This window comes from Ascaphus truei, chromosome 5 (assembly GCF_040206685.1).
Source record: "Ascaphus truei isolate aAscTru1 chromosome 5, aAscTru1.hap1, whole genome shotgun sequence".
NCBI lineage: Eukaryota > Metazoa > Chordata > Amphibia > Anura > Ascaphidae > Ascaphus > Ascaphus truei.
The window spans coordinates 24,494,477-24,512,777 of NC_134487.1; the positions used below are offsets into that span (position 1 = coordinate 24,494,477).

At 42.6% G+C, this 18,301-nt stretch overlaps 1 protein-coding gene across 1 annotated transcript in view; it reads left to right on the plus strand.

Moving 5' to 3' along the window:
- The window catches only part of CAMK1D (calcium/calmodulin dependent protein kinase ID), a 364,601-nt gene that overhangs the window by 333,400 nt on the left and 12,900 nt on the right, over positions 1 to 18,301 (plus strand). Inside the window, exons 7-10 of the mRNA XM_075599490.1 lie at positions 1,682 to 1,794; positions 3,944 to 4,022; positions 12,877 to 12,964; positions 17,456 to 17,588. Coding sequence (XP_075455605.1) covers positions 1,682 to 1,794; positions 3,944 to 4,022; positions 12,877 to 12,964; positions 17,456 to 17,588 — 413 coding nt within the window. The remainder of the gene's footprint in view (positions 1 to 1,681; positions 1,795 to 3,943; positions 4,023 to 12,876; positions 12,965 to 17,455; positions 17,589 to 18,301) is intronic.

Consider the following 18,301-nt stretch of genomic DNA (forward strand, 5'->3'; position numbering starts at 1 on the left):
ATTACTGGGAGAATGTCCCAGATTTTTCAAAGCAGTGTACGGATACTCGTAGCTGCATCTGTATCTGAAACCAGACACTTATCTCCTTGTTTAACTTTTTCACCATACATTGTTAGCCCAATGGGAGAAGCGCAGGGATTCACTTTCTTTTTATCTATTGTTTAACTGAGAGATCTAAGAAATGAATAGAATCATAATGAATTTTATTGTTCAAGACTATACTAATATTCCACCCCATATAATGAGAACATCATCTATATATCCAGCCATAAGGATGACATGCGCAGTATATTTCTGCAGCTCATCATACAATTCATGCCTCATTTCCAAAGAATGTAAATGAATGTTGTCATATGCTGCCCCCATGTCCGTTCCTCTTTTTTGTTTGCGTTGACACAAATTCAAACAACTGCCAAATAAATGGATTGTAACCTAATAATCTACAGTCCTGTGCATCCAAGAAATTCCTAATACTGTAGCTGTTATTCTGACTTCATGGCTTCCTATCAAATCCTGCCTCTCACACTCAATTCTCCTCCTCACTTTTAACGCTTTACACTCTTTTGCCCCTCCTTACATCTCAGCCCTAATTTCTCGCTATGCACCATCCCTGAAAATTGCAGGGAACCCTTTAAGGAATTCCTGGAAACCCCTGTTAAAAAACATTGACCTAGGCCTATGTACAATAAGGTTACATTTACCATGCGCTGCATCCTTAGTCACTGGTTAATGCTCACGTATATATGTACATTATGCTGTAATTTGCTTTATTCAAGATAAACTTTTTTTTGCATAGTGCAATGCAAGGAAATCCATTCCACAAGGATCTCAAATGGGGTCACTCTATGTATTATCCTCAGTGTAGGAATGTACTTGCGATTGAATCAGTTTACCTATTGGTAATCACAAGGAATAATGATTTTATTGTGACAAATGCCACCTATATATGAAAGAGATCTAGTATTGGTGCATTTATTTATTTTCTGCTCCAATTTTGCCCCAGTTTTGCAGCCAGTAGACTAATAAATGGACCCCTAAGGATACGGCCCCGCTGTCTGCGCTGCACGTGCGTCTGCCAGGCTGGCGGCGCGTGCAGCCGAGACCCCCGGTCTGCAGTGAGCTGCAGGGGGAAAGACATGGGTGGGCGTGACAGGGGCGTGGCTATGATGTCACCCGGCAGGTTCGCCCTCATTGGCTGAACCACCGGGGGGCGTGGCCTAGCGCTCCGTTGCTAGTACTGAGCACAATTTTCCAGTCTGCTGGAAAAACTGACGCCTCAGCGCGGCGGCCGCCCCTTGCAGTGGGCCCGGCCCCGTTGAGGGGCGGCTCTTGTCCCTACTGCTCCCGCCACAGTGGGCGAAGCAGCAGCCAGCGGGGACCAAGCCTAAGAATGATTGTGTATTACATTCATAGTATCTTCCTTATAAATTGCACGCTCTTTGAGCCACTTTCATACCCAACAGGTCGGGTTTTCAGGCTATCCTTGCTTCAGCATAGGTGGTGCAGTCGAAGACTGAGCCACTGATTGAGCCACCCGTGCTGAAACAGGGATTTCCTGAAAACCTAACTTGTTGGTGGCCCTTGAGGACTGGAGTTGGCCACCCCCGGTGTAGACAGTATCTCTGCTGTGTATTCTATGACAACTCCTTGTTGCGTTACAGTACGTCTCTCTTCTTTTCAGACTCTGCGGCTATCCGCCATTCTATGATGAAAACGACTCCAAACTATTTGAGCAGATCCTAAAGGCAGATTATGAGTTTGATTCTCCATACTGGGATGACATCTCCGATTCTGGTAGGTACTGAGCAACAAAGATTTTGTGATTTGTATATTTTATTAATTTGGGTACAACCCATGCTTTCACCCATCTGAGTTTTGGTTCTTTCAGGCATGAACTCCAAACGCTATATGGATTGTTGATTAGATCTCTTTTGACACCCCAAAAAAATAAGAAAAAAATGTTCTTTGAGAAATCTAATGTCATTATGTATATATGTACTGTACTGTATGTATTTGTTTTGTACCAGTATTGCCCAAAGGTTTGCTATCTATAGTCTTTGATAAATAAAATGTACTGTATTACTGTACACAGGTCCTTGTCAAGACGGAGATCGCAAAAATACTTCGACTTTGACCTTTTGCTATCATTTTAAAGCTATAATATGGGGTTTTATACATTTGTCAGGCTGGAGAGATTGAATGGGTCTATATATCGATTTAGATTCAATAAAATGTATTCCTGCAATTAAAAAAAAAAAAGCTTGGCAGAAAAACAATTATAGCAGTAGTGTTTTTGTAGACTTTATAACATTTCCAGTTAGCTGGTTCTTAAAAAATACAGACTTCTAAGACACTCAGATCCCTTCTTTAGGTGTGTCCTGTGCACAAGTCCAGATCCACAAAGGGTGGTAAGCTTTCGCCCATATGAATGGGAGTAACGTCATGCTAAAGCCCAGTGCCCTTTTGTGTATCTGAACCACTGATGTTGTAAGTCGGTGTCATTCCAAGAGTCAGTCAGTGTTCCCTTCCTTTCATATGAATGGGAGCTGAGACGTGCTAAAACTTAGCACCCTTTAGTGAATCTGGGCCCATGTGAGCCACATCCCTCCATTAAGCTCAAGACAAACCCATACGAAACGGTGCAGCGCATAATAAGATGATACTTGGCAACTACCGTGGTTAAAAAGGTGTTTCATTTAGAATTGTGTCAATATACACATTGGTTCATTTATCGTAAGTCCTTCTGTGCTTTACAATGGATTGCTAGACCTTCAGACACTGACAGTGTGAAAGATGCAATTACAGATATGCCCCGGTGCTGGAGGATTAGCACTGTGGGGGGTCCGATCTGGAAGCACGGACCCCTCACAGCCATGTCGCGGCAGCACTACCGCCGGAGCCGCGGCTTTACGCCTTTTCAGCCGCGGTTCCACTAAGTCCTGTCACATCTGTGTATCTGCTCTGGATTTTGTGTTTACATTTTATGATAAAGAAGCCCTCTTTAAGTCTCAGACTGGCTCAATGGCATTTCCCGATTTGGTACTCTCCCAGTTTAATGAATAACCCCCTGAGAGTTGTGTTCTCTCTAAAAACAAGCAAAAAAACCGCAACTTATTTTTTTTATATTATAACGTTAAATCAAGTGTTCCTCATCCTGATGAAGCTTGTCATGGTCACCAGCATAGTTTTTGTTCAGATGCTGTAATGATAAATAACAATAACCCAATAATATTATGAACTACGCGTTTGAGCATTGACTCCCCAAAAGAATCTGTCCGACATTGTCATCTTACTGGTTATGTCAACATTGGTACCCAAGGAGTAAGCTTTGGTTTGGGTGAATAATACGTCCTTGGAATATAAACCTTTTCCAGGGCTTCCATGTTATTTTGTTTAGTGGAATTATTTTTCACGGTAGATCTGCATTTGAAAACGTAAAGGCTTGAAAGCATTAGGACCAGGCAAAGAGAATCAGTAGCTGTAATCATTAGAGAAGTTTTAGATTCTCTATTCCCTGCATAGAATACACTTTGATGGCTGAATATATGTTGTTATACTCACTACTTCTTTATAAGCCCTCGGTAAAACAACAGTTGCAGTACTATTCAATCCACATATGGCAGCTCATTAAACACTCGAAAAACAATCATAATCTGTGTTCATAATTTGACACATTTGTTGGTTTTACAGCATTAGAACGCCAGTGAGAAACTTGAAAATCAGCCCAAAAGTTACTTTACTTGATATTAATCATGCTGTTTGTTTGCTTTAGAAGATATCTTTGGCAAAGGAACCAGTTATATTTCTGCAAATAAACCCACAGAATAGTATTCCCAGCAGCGAATCACAAATAAAGATGATGACTGCACGGCATCTCATCATGAAATGGAGTAATTAAAAGAATTGCCGTTTAAAACTGATCATTCATTCTCTCTACTTACAGCTAAAGACTTTATTGGTAATTTGATGGAGAAGGATCCCAACAAGAGGTACACATGTGACCAGGCTCTGCGACATCCATGGTAAGAAACGATGAAGCTGAAGTATTATGCAGATTGTTTCCTCTTTAGATTACACCTCCGACTCACAAACTAACTGCTCAGTGAAGCCTACATTGATTGGCATATTGCTTCAGTGGACAAGGTTCCAGCTATTATTATTGGGTTAACTTATTTACTTTCATATTCAAAGTAAAGCTGAATCTACACTAGAGTTGACATTTCAGGTCAAATGTATTGTAAGAAGATGAAGAAGAAGCAAGCATTGCAATGGTGGGGGGTGGTGGAGAAAGACAATGGGGCCTATGCTAGTAGCCTCGATTTGTTCACTGTTACAACGCAAGGTTTGGCATGTTCTCGACAAACGTTTTTTAAGTTGAGTTGTGTTCAGAAAGAATCTGAACACAACTCAAACCGTGCGTCAGGAAAATGCCTAAACTGCTCGGCGAGGCATAAAAACTAATCTCGGCCTCACTCAAAGGTCTCCCCGTGCGATCTGGCTGCGAGCTGTACAGAGAGAGCCGCCTCTTCCTGCGCATATCTCGCCAGCGATCGCAGTGTTTTAATTAAAATTGTAATACTAGTGTACGTGAGCAGGGGGTCTCCGGAGCAGAACTGTGTTGATTTCCGGTCCGGGGGCCCCCTGCTTCCCGAGATACAGGCCCCGTTATGGGGTACCGGTATCTCCTATGCATTTAAATGTCCCGGTCACGTGGCGCGAGACATTTAAACGCATAGCGATGGTTGTGGGAGGAGCTAACCCCTTCACTACCATAGTGGTCGAAACCACTATGGTAATGAAGGGGATAACCAGTCCCGCTAACCCCCCAGTAGGCCTAAACACCCTTGGGGCAACTACCCCCTTCAACCAATCCCTCTACCCCAATAAACATTTAAAAAAACAACACTAATACCCACCTCCTCTACCCTCAACAAACCCCCAACACGTACAGTAATGGGCAAAATTACTATTATCCAGATATGGATAATAGTGCATTTGCCCATTCTAAATAAAACAATATACAGCCAGCATAAATAAAGTAAATAAAACTTGCACTTACCCCTACATGGATGAAGGGTGTCATCATCATCCTCCGCGTCCATGTCCTCCTTTGGCAGGAACACAATAAAAAATACAATTTAATGGCCCTAACCCCTTAATCACCTTAGCGGTTAATAACCGTTATAGTAATTAAGGGGTTAACCCACCCTTCCCCGCTATCCACCTGGGAGGCCTAACCACCCAACCTTTTCACAAGTACCCCACCCTCTACCCATTGATTGGCAAAGTGGTACATCATACCCATATAATATGGGCATGATAAGCCACTATAGCAGTCAATGGGCAGCATAAAAAAATCAACAGGCCCAAAAATACACAACAATTAACTCCAAACAATAAACAGAAATAGAAAAAATAACTATTAATTCAAAACAAGCATTTACCAAAAAATGCATTGTCTGTCACTGTATTGATCTGTACCCTAAAAGGGTAAATATGACCCTTCTCTTCAAAATAACCATTGTTCAAACCAGTCCTTGATCAGTCCGGCATCCACTGTTGGAAACAGGCAAAGTATCAAAGATGTTCTGGCTGGCGATCTCAGAAAAGCATTTAAGGAAATAAGGGAAAAGTCTATGGATCGCAACAACAAATTCTTCAGTTCCTTCAACTGAGACATTTAATTCAGTGCTATACCAAATCTTCTTTTGTACAGTATGTTAATCAATTTAGTGCCCGAATACATTCTTTGGCAAAGCATTGGTGGCCTCAGTCTTCAACTGAGCTACTGATTGAGCCCCCTGTGCTGAAGCAGGGATATCCTGAAAACCTGACCTGTTCGGGGGGGGGGGGGCGGGAGGGGTCTGGAGGACTGCAGTTGAGTGCCCCTGCAATAGGGTATGCTATACACGTACATTCAATAGAAACCATTATCAACAAGAATGGGCAGAATTCTGTGTGATTAAACCCAGTTGGTCTCTAAAGAGAAAGGAAAAGACCTACTTAACGTCCTACTAAATAATACTTTCATAGAAAAACAAATGGAGATATTTGGAGACAGATGACTTTGAGTAAAAAATAAAGATCATTTTCTAGACATTCCCATAACGCATGAGATTATCAAAACAAAGAGTATACAGTATGTCTCTCTCAGGGGTCTGCTTACTGCATTAAGGCGGCTTCCCATGTGCCTATGTTTATAGGATACTTTAATACATTAAACAATATGGCCTTGGCAGGAAGCATGTAAATGAAGATATGTTTTGGCAGAAAAACAGATCAGTAATAAAGCAATGCTGTGCGTGCTGAGGTCGATCTAATAATTGATAGCAGCTACAGTATATATGTAAATGTAAGGTGTTTTGGGGTGTGAAGGTGTCTTACAGAATAGTACCCCTTGAGCATTATTTTCTTCGATGGTACGTAACTATAGAAGTGTAGTCATGTAGCCCTCTGGCTACTGAATTTACCTGCCCTAGTGCTGTCATTTCTAGTAAGTGCTGGCAGTGCTAGGGTTAAATCTCTTGCACATGGGCTTGCATGTGAGAAGGCTAACCAGAAATACACTTTGTTGCCATCTGCAGGTTCAGGCTAGTGAGAGTTGAGATCCCATGCCAGGAAGTGGTGGGGGTTACTATACCAGTTCCTGCCCAGCCACTAGGGATTGTGGGTAAGATCCACCAGGTATAAGACCTGACTCTCTCTTCCTGGTTCTCTCTCTCTGAAGGCTCTTTTGAAGAGGTCAGTCCAGTTCCCCTCCTGGGGAGTGGAAGGATGCATTGGGCCTTGCCCCACAAGGGGGTGAGGTGGAGCTGCGGCTAGCCCCAGAGGCCTCAAGCCTCTGGGTGACTAAGTCAGGGAAATATGCGGTGTCTAGCCCAGGGAGGTGATATATATCTGTGCTGTGAGACCCCTGAATAAAAGATAAGTTGCGTTGTTGCTGGTACTCCTGAGTAAGGCTGAATGGGGTTGTCTGGAATAGAGTTCAGGACACTTGGGATATGATTAACTTTATGTGCCAGAAGAAGTAATGAATATTTTGAACAATTTAACCATTGTTGGGTTAAAAGTGTAGTGAACCAGTACATCACTGACCATGGTCATGCCATACTTACCTCGAGAATGTAGATAATGGTGAGTCTAAACTAGTGCACTTTGTGGAAGTTCCAGATGGACGTGGGGGGCTAGTTAAAAAACCTCATCCTTCACATTATTATTAAAATCACTCTGATATTAGAGGTCAGTGTTGTAACTGTTGCAAGGTATTGTAAGCCCTAATTAGTAAAAGTTTCACATGCATCATATCATTCTTTTATGATCATGTATGTTGTTTTAACTATGCTAAGTATGTCTATCCCTGAATAGAATTGATGATGGCATCAATAATTTCAGACAGAGGAGGATGTAACCAACACCACTGGATTTGGTTATCAATGGTTTAATTTCACTATGGGTATTGTGAATATACCAACTTTTTGGTCCATTTCAAACTCCTTAGGTATGTGACATCACTGGACGGGAGGAGTTATAAAACCCTCTGGGAAAGTGCTAGTTTTAGTTTGAGTTCCAGTTGCTAATTATGTAAGTGTTAGGAGAGCTCTTCATTAGTCTCCACCATACAGTATTAGAAACAACATAGCTATAGACGTATCTGAGTTATATGATGTCTACCCTATATAGATAGGCTATTAGGTGAATATAGGATAAAGATTACTAAGACGCCCAAAGAGATTCTTATCCCTCGGATCCGGGATGAAATATGATATTCTAAAAGCTTCTGTCTAAAGGGATGTAGAAGGACACATATATCCAGAAAGCTCCTTGGCATAAGAAACCAGGTATTTCCAGGGCTCTACAGAGGTACCCTCTTATCGGCTCAATGGTGGAGTAGTGCATTGCACTTAGACATTAAATACTGAAGCTCAGTGTAAGGTTCCCTGAGTGTATGTCCCTGCAACTCGGTAGGGGTTACATTTTTATTCCCAAATTATGTTTGGTCATTTTTGATTTACACTTGTGTTGAAAAAATAGTTTGGAGAATAATCTTGAAGAATAATTTTTTTTTTTTTTAATATAATGGAAATTGCCCACAGCTGTGTTGTTCATTATATTTGACCTTTTACAATGGATGTAATATTTTGCCAATAAAGGATATACTGTACTGTATGAAAACATTCAAAGAAAGATTTGATCAGACATTAGCTTAAGAATATCAAGATACAGCAGAGATTGAATATGTGGTATAACTAAGGGACAGACCATTCACAAATATAGGCTATAATGTAAATAAGGTTGATGCATGAACTCTATTGTACCTCTTTATTTATATACACTGTTGAATATGTGATATTTCGTTTTAAACGTTTGATCCCATCTAGTTGTGGTTTTTTATATGCAGGGTATTTTAGCAAAGGAGATTTGAGTCATCTTTCCGAAATCACTGTGTAGTGCTACTGTAGGTTTTGGTTGATGTCCCTGTCCTGAAGAAGGGTAGAACAGTGCAAAGCTTTTTCATGTGTTCTGTCACATGTAAAATTATCATAAAATAATCAAGTGGTCACTATCATTTTACCCATAAGGAACGTTCTGATTAAAAGCTCAATCCCAGCTAAAAATATATATATTTTTATCTTGCCTGAAGCAGGGGGTTCCCCAGAACTCATCGTTGGTCCCCCCATGTCCCAGGAATCCCTGGTTTAGGGGTGGCGAGTCCAAAGCGCATTGGTTCCACCAGTCAAATTGGGGTAACGATATGGCTACCGGGGTCGAGGCTGCTCACGGTGGCTGCAAATAGAAAAAACGCAACATCTTCAAAAGCTTGGCTTCCGATTGGTGGACCTGGCAGCCATGCTGATAGTCTGTCGCCATATTTGTAAAAAAAAAAAAATGTTTCATAACGGGCACAAAAAAACTACAAATATTTCCAGAAACCAGGGGGGGAGAGGGGCGTCCCAGGGTGTGTGTCCTGGGGGTGGGAGGGCATCCCTGTGTCCCCATATGTCAAGGAACCATCAAAGAGCTCTGAGTGACACCCCAGTTCAGGTAACTTTTTTTTTTAAAGTTATTGACAAGATTATCACAAATCTGGGGGGGGGGGGATTAAATTGGGAGAGTTTGATTTTCTATTTCCATCTTCTAAACCCTGTAGGTTTGTTCAGCAGCAATGTGGACAGCAAGGGCGTTAGTACCAAAGCAGAAAGAACTGGTCATTGGCACACAGCATTTTTACAATCTATGCTGGCAGCTGCATCACATAAGAAGCTTGTTAATCAAGCTGCTCACATTACATATAGGTCATTAGTCAGATTCAGAACGCTATTTTTTTTCGGCCCAAAAGTAAAAGGAAAAAAGTGACAGATGAAGGTATCAAATTTGATACATCCCAAAGTGATATGAGTCACTTAGCACCTCCTTAATTTCTCCTATTGACACTCGTCCACTTGCAAGCTGACACACACAAGGCAATCTGTGTATTTTATAGCAGCCATACCCACCATTTTTGTTCAGTTCTTAACTCACTTTAACAGATCTATCCCATTTCCCATCTAGCCCATTTCAAAGCTGTTTTTGAACATCGATGCTTTGTTGGAGATATAAGCGTCAGAAATATTAAGTGTCCGGGAGGTTAAAATGATATCCCCCACCCCTCCCCCAGAAACCATTGCAGTGTAAAGGTTACCGTGACAACGTGAGAAGCTAGATATTAAGAAAGCCCCATTAAAAAAAAAAGAGCAGGGCATGCTCAAGGGGCAGGATACTAACATTATATGAGTTAAAGTCATATAGGCTTATGGGGTGATTGCTGCTTTAAAAGACACAGATGAAAAGGCTTCAAGGCAAAAATTACCGTCAATCCCTGTGAAGAAGCTTTCCTTGTTCTCCTGATAGTTTTTTCATCTGACAAATCAGACGCTGGATAAGGGGAATCCTCTTAGGGTATTTGTTTTTTAAAGATGTTTACCTCCCATCATTAAATTTGCACAATTTATGATCTTTATATCCCAAAGCACATCATAGTTTTATTCTAACTAGTATGTTTCACCAATCAAACGTGATACAGTTCTACTTTTTCATATACACTGTACAGGCATACCCCGCATTAACGTACGCAATGGGACCGGAGCATGTATGTAAAGCGAAAATGTACTTAAAGTGAAGCACTACCCTTTCCCCACTTATCAATGCATGTACTGTACTGCAATTGTCATATACGTGCATAACTGATGTAAATAACGCATGTGTAACAGGCTCTATAGTCTCCCTGCTTGCGCACAGCTTCGGTACAGGTAGGGAGTCGGTATTGCTGTTCAGGACGTGCTGACAGGCGCATGCGTGAGCTGCTGTTTGCCTATTGGGCGATATGTCCTTACTCGCGAGTGTACTTAAAGTGAGTGTCCTTAAACCGGGGTATGCCTGTAGTTACTTTCAAAAGATGTCTAAAAACACACACTTTTTTTCTCCCTAGGAGATTATGTTTCCTTAAATTGTGGAAAAAGCAGAAAAATACAAGATAAAAATACAGCTCAACCCCCTTATAACGCTGTGCTTGGGGTCCAAAGAATCGTATCGCGTTATAAGCGGATCGCGTTAGAAATAAAGTACAATTGTATGCATTGTACAATAAAGTATTTAAGATACCTATAATCGTGTTGTAAAGTATTCATAAATACGAAAATTGGGATCCACGCTTGCATCGCGTTATAAGCGTATTCGCGTTGTAACGGATCGTGTTATAACGGGGTTGGGGTAAGAAAAATGCACAAATGCGCACCAGGGATTAGGTAATTGTTATTTATTATTAAAATACACAAATAATACTGAGAGGATCCAACCCCACCTCAGCTAAAATGTTATACAGCTCAGATACAGTGACCGTAAATATGACCTCTGAGATATCTAAACCCTAAACTGTACAACACATGGAACACAATAAAAACGAATATAATCAGTAAAAAGAAAAAGAAAACAATCCAAACGATTTAAAGTGAAACCGCCATAGATTATCAAATAACTGACAAGGGGAGACGGACACTCACACTAAGGCAGAAATGCGGTTCCACGGTGTCCGTATTAGGATCCGGATCACGGCACCGTAGAGCTGGAACACACCGCTTGTGCCTCTCGCAGGCTCCATATCAGCTTGTCAGCAAACACGCGCAGGATGACCTGTCGTGACCTCTACGCGTTTCGCACAACGTGCTTCGTCAGGAGGTCCTCTTTGACAAAGGGCTTAGCCCGAAACGCGTCAGAGTGGGTGTCTCCCCTTATGGACCAATAAACTAGATTTTAACCTATGGTGCACTGGTTCCTGCGATTTGTCCCTTGCTGTGCTCTACGTTCCTCTTTGGAGTCTATTTCTTCTGATCTTCAATCAAGTTGGATGCACGCTTACACAGACCTCTTGCTGGATATCATCATTCTACAACTCAAAGTGTGTGGACTATGACAGTACTACTGATCTTCAATTGTGTCACCTATACTGTTCAGTGACTTATCTGAGTGCGGTAGGAGAAAAGGGAACCCCTTGCCTTTGGTGTTGTGTTCCCCCAATACCCTGTAAATCCCACTCTAAGATTTAAGCTTTATGTAGCAGTCACATATATATGAACTATGTATTTTGGTTGACAATGGATACCAATCCCCTTGGAGTAGTTTGAAAGGATTAATACACCTAAGAGAATCATATTGTGATGTCTGTGGCTCACGGGACTTATTATATTATTCTACTGTGGAATATATCTGTTGCACCATATTGGACTCAAGGTCCAGTTCCCTGTATAATTCAGAACATTCCTTTGTGGTAATTCTTCACTTATTCACATGATCACAGCTGAACTCTGGTAGTGGTTGTACATCTGCACCACAGATGCATGTGAAACAGCAATAACCTTCAAACAGGGCTCGTTTTATTGTTCTTCCAACCACCCTGCAGCAGAAATTTTAGCTAGAGCGGCAGAGAGCAACACTGGTGCAGCCCCTCTCTGCTTTCCTGTTATCCACACAATTAACCAACAGGAGGGTTATTCCTATCAGTGCAGTGCAGAGAGGTGACCTAAACCGGAACTGCCGGAGGGTCCGTGGCTAAGGAGGTGGCACAACTCTCCAGCACGGAAAGGGTTAAAGAGCATCAATGTATTCCGCAAGTGTAGTATAGTAAAAATGCTATCAGTGTCTTTCCCTGGTATGAGAATTGTCTGAATCAAGTTCTTAAGTAGAGCATTTTCATGGTAGCTCAGACACGGGGGAGTCCACAAAACCAGCACTCCACGGCTACCAGTTCCCAGATTGCTTGATTATGTTGAACAGGAGCAATTTCATGGCAAATTACCTTCATGCATTTATGTACACTGGTGTTTCCCAAATAACTCTTGATAGCGCTAAAAATATAAGCGGGGGATCTTATAGACCTCTCTGTATAGTCACTTGAGCAAGGATCTTCCAGTAAATATTGTAGACCATTAACTTAAAACAGTGCACCTTTTTAAATGGAATAAGCATGGTATAAAAGGCACCCAAATCACAGAATTACAGCAGGATCGTATTTAGTGATATAATGAATCAAGATGCATTCTTAATGTGGAGTTCATATTGAGAGCATCTTTCATCCTCGTGGGTGTTTGCCAACTGCAAGGAAACTTCTTTCTGTTCGGAGGAGTCATGTTTCACACAATTTACTGGAATATCTTCTCCTATTAGGTTTGTGCCAGATTAGATCTGATGTCTTTTATTGAGGCAGAAGAAAATACACAAAGATGATAGCAAAAGACACACACATTGATACAAACTCTATCATCTGGCTAAAGCTTTATTAAATAGTGTAATATGCAATAATAGTAAATAGTAATAGTAAAAATAATGATTTGTATTCTTTTTCAGGATTGCTGGTGATACGGCTCTGTGTAAAAATATACACGAATCTGTCAGTGCTCAAATCCGGAAGAACTTCGCAAAAAGCAAATGGAGGGTAAGTTATTCTTATTTTACCCCCTACAGACTTTGTTACACGACATTGCAACATGAGGGGAGATTCTCTAAGGGGTAAAGCCTCCGATCTGGCATTAACTGCCATTGACTTGAATAGCAGTTCACACCGGATCAGGTGTGCTAACCCACAACTAACCTTAGTGAATCTTCCCCAAAGAATTGGTAGGGTGTGGATTCCTTATATCTGTATTCTGTAACAATTGTGAGAGAATTCTACAGTGTGTCTCAGATTGGCACATTGTAGTCAAGAGAGGTATCATATGTTATACCCTAGTTATGTTATATGGGGGAAATTGGCAGATGAGATGGACCAATTAGTTGTCTGCATTAATGATTGTATATAGTGACAATTATTTATATGTATTTATACAGTGTCAACATACAGAGCAGTACAGTGGGAGTGTGAAACACAAAAGATTAACATACACATGTGGGGTGTGACTGACATTGAACATAGCTTTAATTGTGCAAGAACAGACCTGTCATCAAAACAAGATTGCCTTTACCATTTATGGGACATGTTTACTAAGTCATGCTCTGCCAGAAGGCACCATGCAGGCGCCTGAAGACACCTCATAGCCCATTAACCTGAAGGTGTTCTGCCAAATATGTAAATATGGGCCTCTGTATTACTATTAAACCCCAGTGAATGAGGCATCTAATGAAAGCGACTTTGTATGTAACGGGAAAGATTGGTGTCATGACCCGGTACAACCGTTTCCTCTCTTTTCACTATGTACTAGTGTCATACAGTATGTTAAAAAGTTACTACTCACGGTTCTTACAGTTGACTGATCATCAGAGATGTAGAGATTAATGGCGCTGCAGCCCAGATATGGCTGTGTCCCAAATGTGGATTTTTTTTTACACATTGGTTTAACCGATTCGAAACACTTTGGTATTGCAGGCGCCTCCAGCCTTGGGGTCGTTAAAAGATAAAACAATATATATATGTATTTTTTATCGTGAAGATTATTGGCAGCACGTGTGTTTTTGTAAAGTCATGGTTCGTGATTTCAGTGTCATGACGAGACATTCCCATCCCTCAGCTCAGCAGGCTGCAAGAGGGCAGATGAAAGGGACGGATCTGAAATACAACATGGACTACAGCAATGCAGCACTCAGTGGGAATGTCTCTGCTACACCTACCTCTATATAAAATTATAGCTGCACAAAATTACTTGCCTGAAGCCTAGATTGTATTTACTGTAGCATTGTTCTAGCTAAAACCATGCATTTCAATGGAAGTTCAAAGATTAACCCTGCAATGTCGTCACCCCCCTCTTTTTTTACAGGGTTGGAACCCTGGGATTCTCCAGAACTGAACGGCGCTATTTGCAGCTCCCAGTGAAGTTACCCACATTACTTCCTGGTTTTTAAAGGGGATTTAAATGACCATCCAGTAGGAAGCTGCAACCGATTATATTGTGGCTTCCTAATGGCCCGAGATTTGGCAACCATTTTGTCTGAAGGGAGATTTAAACCTCACCAGTAAATCTCGGGAAACCAGGTGCCCAGAGCTGAAAATAGCGCGGTTGAACTCCAGGGGACTTCCAGATTCCCGTCCTATAAAAGTAATGGGGGACACAACAACAACAAAAAAAGTATGAGTATGGGGGATTGCTGATTTAAAGTTTCCTTTTTATTCTGTTACCTCCAGAGAAAACTGGTGACATTGTATCTGCTTGCAGTGGGAGCAAACCACCATCTAGCATCTTCTCAGACAGGAGCATGTAGGGCAGGGGGACGCAAACTTTTTTCCCTGTGCCCCCCTGCCGGCTGTCACCTCACCCCCGCGCCCCCCCTCACCCCCACTTACCTCGGCTCCAGCGTCGGCTCTGGCGTCATGACAACGTGACGTCACATGACCTCGCGGCTTCATTTGACGCTTCGTTGCCATGGCGACATGTGTGGAGCCAAGGTAAGTAAAGGTTTACAGAGGCCCTGCAGCTCCCCCAGCACTTCATTTAAGTGCCTTCGGGTAGCGTGCGGGGCCTCTGTAAACCGTGTGCCCCCCCGCATGCAGTCTCGCGCCCCGCCTGGGGGTTGCGCCCCCCAGTTTGCGCACCGCTGATGTAGGGTATATGTACAGGGCCACAAAGTGCCACCTTGATCGCTGCTGTGAGCAGATGCAAAGCGAAGTTCATATTAAAGCCAAGGATTGAGGCCCATGTGTACTAAGTGATGTTATCCCATGAGAGACCTTCCGGCCCCAGAGAACACTCCGAGGACTATTTATTAAAGCCTCCCATCGACAAAACTGGGGAAAAGAAACGGCACCAGATTTATTGAGGAAAAACCTTACCATGAAACCAGTGGGATTTCCTTGTGTGATAAGTCTGTGCAGTGTCTGTGCACCAGTCCTTCCCTGATATTGTGCAGTGTCTGTGCACCAGTCCTTCTCTGATATTGTGCAGTGTCTGTGCACCAGTCCTTCCCTGATATTGTGCAGTATCTGTGCACCAGTCCTTCCCTGATATTTTGCAGTGTCTGTGCACCAGTCCTTCCCTGATATTGTGCAGTATCTGTGCACCAGTCCTTCCCTGATATTGTAGCTGGGAAATAAATAACCCCTCTCTTATGGTGAATAGGCTACTGCAGGGAGTCTTATGGTAGTGCACCGCTTATTAAATAATATGTTGACTGGCTTCTCTGCAGTGCAACCAGTGTCGGATTTCCCATTAGGCACATTAGGCCCGGCAAAAATGTCCGCCCCCCCATTTGCATTTGCCGCGCTCTCAGGCCTATCGGACCTAATGGGAAGGGACTATTTTACCTGGGCCGGCCGCCTCCGTTCTGCTGCCCTGCTTTTCCTTCTAAATCGAGCGTCAAGTGACACTGCGGACGTCACAAACTACGTCACGGCGTCTCGTTGCCATGGCAACTGTGACGTCGTACCGTCAAATAACATCATGCCGTCTCGGTGCCACGGTAATGTGATGCCGTGTGACGTCACGTCGGTGACGTCCACAGCGTCATTTGATGCTGGATTCTGAAGGAGAAGCAGGGAGGCAGACACAGGCTAGTGCCTAAGGGCGGCAGGCACCGGCAAGTGCATAAGGGCGACAGGCACCGGCAAGTTCCTAAGGGCGGCAGACACAGACAAGTGCATAAGGGCGGCGGATTTGCCGCTGAGTGCAACTCAAACTAAAGGTGACGGCACAAATAATTAATTAGTGAATATGAATCTAGCTATTTTTGTTCAATCCGCCAATAGTGAAAAATTGATTACAGGCATACCCCGGTTTAAGTACACTCACTTTAAGTACACTCGCGAGTAAGTACATTTCGCTCAATATGCAAAACAGCAGCTCACGCATGCGCCAGTAAGCCCGTCCTGAACAGCAATACCGACTCCTACCTGTACCGAAGCTGTGCGCAAGCGGGGAGACTATAGAGCCTGTTACAAATGAGTTATTTACATCAGTTATGCACGTATATGACGATTGCCGTACAGTACATGCATCGATAAGTGGGAAAAAGGCAGTGCTTCACTTTAAGTACATTTTCGCTTTACATACATGCTCCGGTCCCATTGCGTACGTTAATGCGGGGTATGCCTGTATAGAGCATCCTGTATATCCCAGGAACATGCATCCACCATTGAGATGTGTGATAGGTGAGAGAGTAATAGATAATCCTTCGTATTCTGCTTGGGCATTGCTGCCCTCCTAAGTGACCTGGAGATAACCACACTTATTCTGAGAGTGGAAGAACCAGGTCTAGATCCCAGGATGAGCAGGAGAAAAAAGAAAGCATAGAAACATACTGTAGGAACTGGTATCAAATGATGACCACTTGGCTCAGCTAGTCTGTCAATTGTCACAACTTGCTACCCAATAATTGGCTAAATAGTCAATATGCTGAGAAACAGGGTAATAATGTAGAGCCCTACTCAATATGCTGTGAAGCCGCTTCTCCATGACCGTGAAGACCTCGTAAACAGAGGAGGGTCTCTCAGGCTCCCCTGACATGGAGAAGCAGCTTTAATACATATATTAATAATAAGAGCCATAGTAATGTTATTTTTCTTGAGTGGAATTGAATGCATTGTTGCTTTATTACCCCACTTTTCACCATATTGTAGGCAAACTTTACTAAATCTATTCTTCAGTACCTCCTACTCCTGTAGAGTTTTCTTTCTTTTTTTCTTCCAGTTCTTTTATTGTATTTCCCGCCAGCAGTTTATTAGAAGGCTTCCCATGCATCTAATACTCTTTGTTTTATTTGAAATACTTTTTTTCAGTTCTAACCTGGATCTATCACCAGAATTGGGAAAATCCACCTGTCTGGAGTAGGTGTAAAATTGGGGGGAGGGACAAACGCTGCTAAGTGCACTTTAGAAGCGGATTGGCATGCTTTGCTATGCTGTAATGTACAACAGTTTTCAACGGATATTGTTTTATCTATAACCCATTATCACCCATTTACAAAATCTGCTTCTTGACATGAAAATGCTGTCTTCTTCTAGCAAGCATTTAATGCTACTGCAGTAGTGAGACACATGAGAAAATTGCACCTGGGAAGCAGTCAAGATAGTTCCAGCCAGTCTGGTGGCCTCAGTCCTGCCAGCCCCCATTCAGATGGAACAAGCCGTAAAGATTGTAAGTATATTGCCCACCGACATTTACTGTATCAAACTTAGCTAGGCTTCCTTACAAACGGGTGATGTAAGATCTCTTCATCTATTCTTGTAAGCAGATAACTTTTAATAATGTACTGTATAAAAATATGTAGAAGAATACAGGGAATTAAAATACAATAAGTGTATCATACATGGTAGAAATAGGAGTCCCTGCTTCAGAGAGTTTTTAATATCCGAGTGGTATGTTGGGGGACGTACAGAGATAGTGGGGAAGGAGTAAGCGTAGTGGATGGCAAGGCCTGGCCAATAGTCTTGGTAATTGCCTCTGTCCAGGCTATTGAACTGATTCATTCAGAATATGAGTCTTCGTATTTGGCTTGACGTTGGGGAGAGAGAGTGCATGGCATATACTAAAGGTAAGTTCCATAGGTAGAGGTTGCCTCTGGGAGCAGAGGAGATGATTGGCCTGGCAGCAGAGAAGGATGGGGGCGGGGATAGCAGCAGAGGAGCCTTTTGGTAGGAACCGGAAGCAGTTAGTTCTTGTGGTGTCTGCTACCAGTACCAAAGATGGACTCTTCCCTGCTCCCCTGACAGGTAGGTTCTGGAGGGACACAGTGCTGACAGAGGGACACAGTGCTGGGAGAAAAGGACACAGTACTGGGAGAGAGGGAGTCACAGTGTTGGGAGAGAGGGACACAGTGCTGGGAGAGAGGGACACAGTGCTGGGAGAGA